The following is a 3,045-nucleotide window of genomic DNA, read 5'->3' as shown; positions in this document are numbered from 1 at the left end:
TGGAAAAGGAAGTGATTAAAAACAACATAATTAGCTGGTCTCAAAATACTGGATATTCTATAGACTAAAATATACTAAAAGCCAAGATATCAGAGAAAACTACTATAAGATGTTTTATCATTGGTATTTGACCCTGGATAAGCATTCTAAAAAGTGTAAGGGAGGTAGATAATAATTGTTGGAAGTGTTTGAAGGAAAGAGGCACTTTCTGTAATATTTGGTAGAGTTGTTCAAAAGCAAAAAAAATATTGAGTTCAAATAAATTAATAGGAAAAAAATCTTCAAATTAATATTGAATTTAAACCAGAAACATTTTATTAAATATGACTGACTTGAATGTGGGGGGAAATGTGGCAGGGTTCTGGTTTATTTAACTACAGCAGCAAAAATGATGTATGCCTGGTACTGGAAAAAAAGAAAAGCTACCAGACATCAATGGCTGACTACTTAAAATTTATGATATTACAGTGATGGACAGATTGACAAGATTGATAAAAGAAGGAAATTAGAAGAAATCTGAAGAGGACTGGAAATGTGTGATGCTACATTTACTTCAAAAATGGGGTCCACTGGTGATGGAAATTATCCTGTAGAATGTACACCATTGACAGGTTTCATTTTTATCAATTTTTAATTGTATGTATAGCACTATGTAAAAACTACAGTGCTATATAAATAAAGTTTAATAATAATAATAATAATAATAATAATAATAATAATTTGAAGAATAAATGGAGATTAATAGGATTAACAGTGAACTCAAAGCAAATATGAGATGCTGTAGAGCAGTGGTTCCCAACCTGTGGGTCAGGACCCCTTTGGGGGTCGAATGACCCTTTCACAGGGGTCACTTAAGACCATTGTAAAACACATATTTGCATGTAGCAATGAAAATAATGTTATGGTTGGGGGTCACCACAACATGAGAAACTGTATTAAAGGGCTGCGGCATTAGGAAGGTTGGGAACCACTGTTGTAGAGGATTATAGATGTGCATAAAAAGAAATAGTCACAGTTTCGGAGATAGAAAACCAGTCACAGAAAAGGAAGAAATTCTCGTTATGTGTATTTTTAGTAAAATGTCTCATCCTGTCATTAGAGTCTTGTCATCATTATGTTAAAAAAAATTAAAACTGCTAGAGTAAGTAAACAGAAAGTATGAGAAAATGGTATGTGGTAGGTATAGGAGAAGAGGTAAGAGAAGTAGGTATAAAAGGAGTTGGAGGAGGAGGAGGAGAAAGTAGAGTAGGTATGTAGAAAACGTGACAGTGTGTGAGAAAATCTTAAAATGGTAAGGTAAAAGAGAAGGGGCAAGAGAGTGTGGGGGTAAATGGTGAGAGAGGTAGGAGAACATGAGTAAGAGAGTGGAGAAGGAAATTTGGGAGCGGTAAGAAGAAGTAAATGGATTGTAAGGGGCGGAAAGGGGGAACGAATGGAAGACTGGATGATTGAATTAAATAACTTTTATATATGTTCTGATATAGAACAAAGTTGAAATTAGAGATAATATGTAATGTGTGTATATGTAATTATGTAAGATATATGTGTTAAGTTTATATGTTTACATGCCTATATGTGTGTTTGCATTAATATTTAATAAACATATTTTCTAAAAAACAGAGGAGAGATTAACCATTTTTGCAAGTGTTATACAAAACACAGTGCAGAACAACATTGTCAACTTTTTCCAATACGTCTGCTCCACACAGACATTTTCACTCATTAGCTAAGTTGTTATTAAATCAACCTTTTAATAATGCTAATAGTAACACAGAACATAATATATAAACAGGTGAGGCAAAAGTGATTTGTGCATTTCTCTGCCTCAGGTACCAGGACCCAACCCACCTTTGGCTACTGTATATTTTTGCCATTCCCTGACCTGTCTCAGGAAGCAAAATATCTAGGACATATCCTGATGTGGCACCTAGAACACTACAAATTCCATCTACATTAGACATCAGGGAATGCTGCAATTTGAGTTGAAGGAAAAGAGGAAGTCATATTTCTTGAAGACAGCTATGTTAGTTTATTGAAGAAAAAGCAACACAATCTGGATTCAAAACCAAAGCATGCTTCTCCTGTTTCATTCTCTTTTCTGTCATTTTTCTGTCACGCATCAATCCTCAGTTTCATTCTCTTTTCTTATTTCATTTAAATGATTTAAATGCCTCATACAAAGCTGAAGACAATGAATTAGCCAATGTATTTTTAATTTTTGGATACCTACTTGCTGCCCTTTTCTCCTCTTCATAAAGCTCTTTGTCTGATGTTCAGAATGCGAGCGGCTATTTCTTTCAATTTGGTATTGGTAAATATTAATATAATGGAGTGTGCAGAAGGAAATGTAGTTACCAAGATTTCAAAAACTAGTGCTATGGTACTTTCATACTTTAAAGCACCAGTTGAAATAATTGTTACACTACTGAAATATAATAAATAGAAAAAGACATAAAACAACAATGGTTTTATGACATTGATATGGACCTGAGAGTTGAGATCTCTATCACCAACACCACTCTTCTTCAGATTCCTTATGTGATTCCACAGTGAGTTGAGCAAAATAGTGCATGCAATTGTACTTATGCTGAAATTTATGGAAGCAAAAGTCACATGTAGAGGAAGAAAAAAGGTGTTTCTGTTATAAACCACACTTTGGTTGGCACATCCTGGTGGAGTTCCTATTGGATTGTTACACTTTGCATATCCAATATATTCAGTCATTGAAGGAATAGAGAAGATACTGGAAATGATTATTGACAATCCAAGTAGTCTGGGTGCAAGCATATTGATTCTTAGCTTCAGCCAGAGGAAGACATGGTTGGCAAAGTTAGTTACCTTCACACAGTAGAAAATACTTAGCCATGTGGCAGACGAGAGGCTGACCAAGTTGAAAAACAGCCAGACAACATCTAAAACTGCCTGTCTGGAAGAACCCTCATGTGTCTCTGAGGAGATGAAATACAGAAGACTGTTCACTGAAGATGGCACCTGCATCACAAATCTGGATGTGCTCAAACTAGTCAAGAGGACGTCACAAGGCAA

General features: G+C 34.9%; 1 protein-coding gene across 1 annotated transcript; it reads right to left on the bottom strand.

The window, feature by feature from the left end:
- Positions 1-2,250: 2,250 nt before the first annotated feature.
- Positions 2,251-3,039, bottom strand: LOC121918252 (taste receptor type 2 member 8-like; the record flags this gene model as incomplete). The annotated part of the gene is made up of 1 exon (XM_042444334.1): positions 2,251-3,039. A coding segment is annotated over one exon (789 nt), but the record flags the coding sequence as incomplete, so codon positions are not given.
- Between the last annotated feature and the right edge of the window lie 6 nt (positions 3,040-3,045).

The sequence above is a fragment of the Sceloporus undulatus genome, unplaced genomic scaffold (assembly GCF_019175285.1).
Source record: "Sceloporus undulatus isolate JIND9_A2432 ecotype Alabama unplaced genomic scaffold, SceUnd_v1.1 scaffold_6938, whole genome shotgun sequence".
In the NCBI taxonomy this organism is placed as follows: Eukaryota; Metazoa; Chordata; class Lepidosauria; order Squamata; family Phrynosomatidae; genus Sceloporus; species Sceloporus undulatus.
The sequence above is the reverse complement of the archived record's forward strand: the minus strand, read 5'-3'. Positions and strand labels throughout refer to the sequence as shown.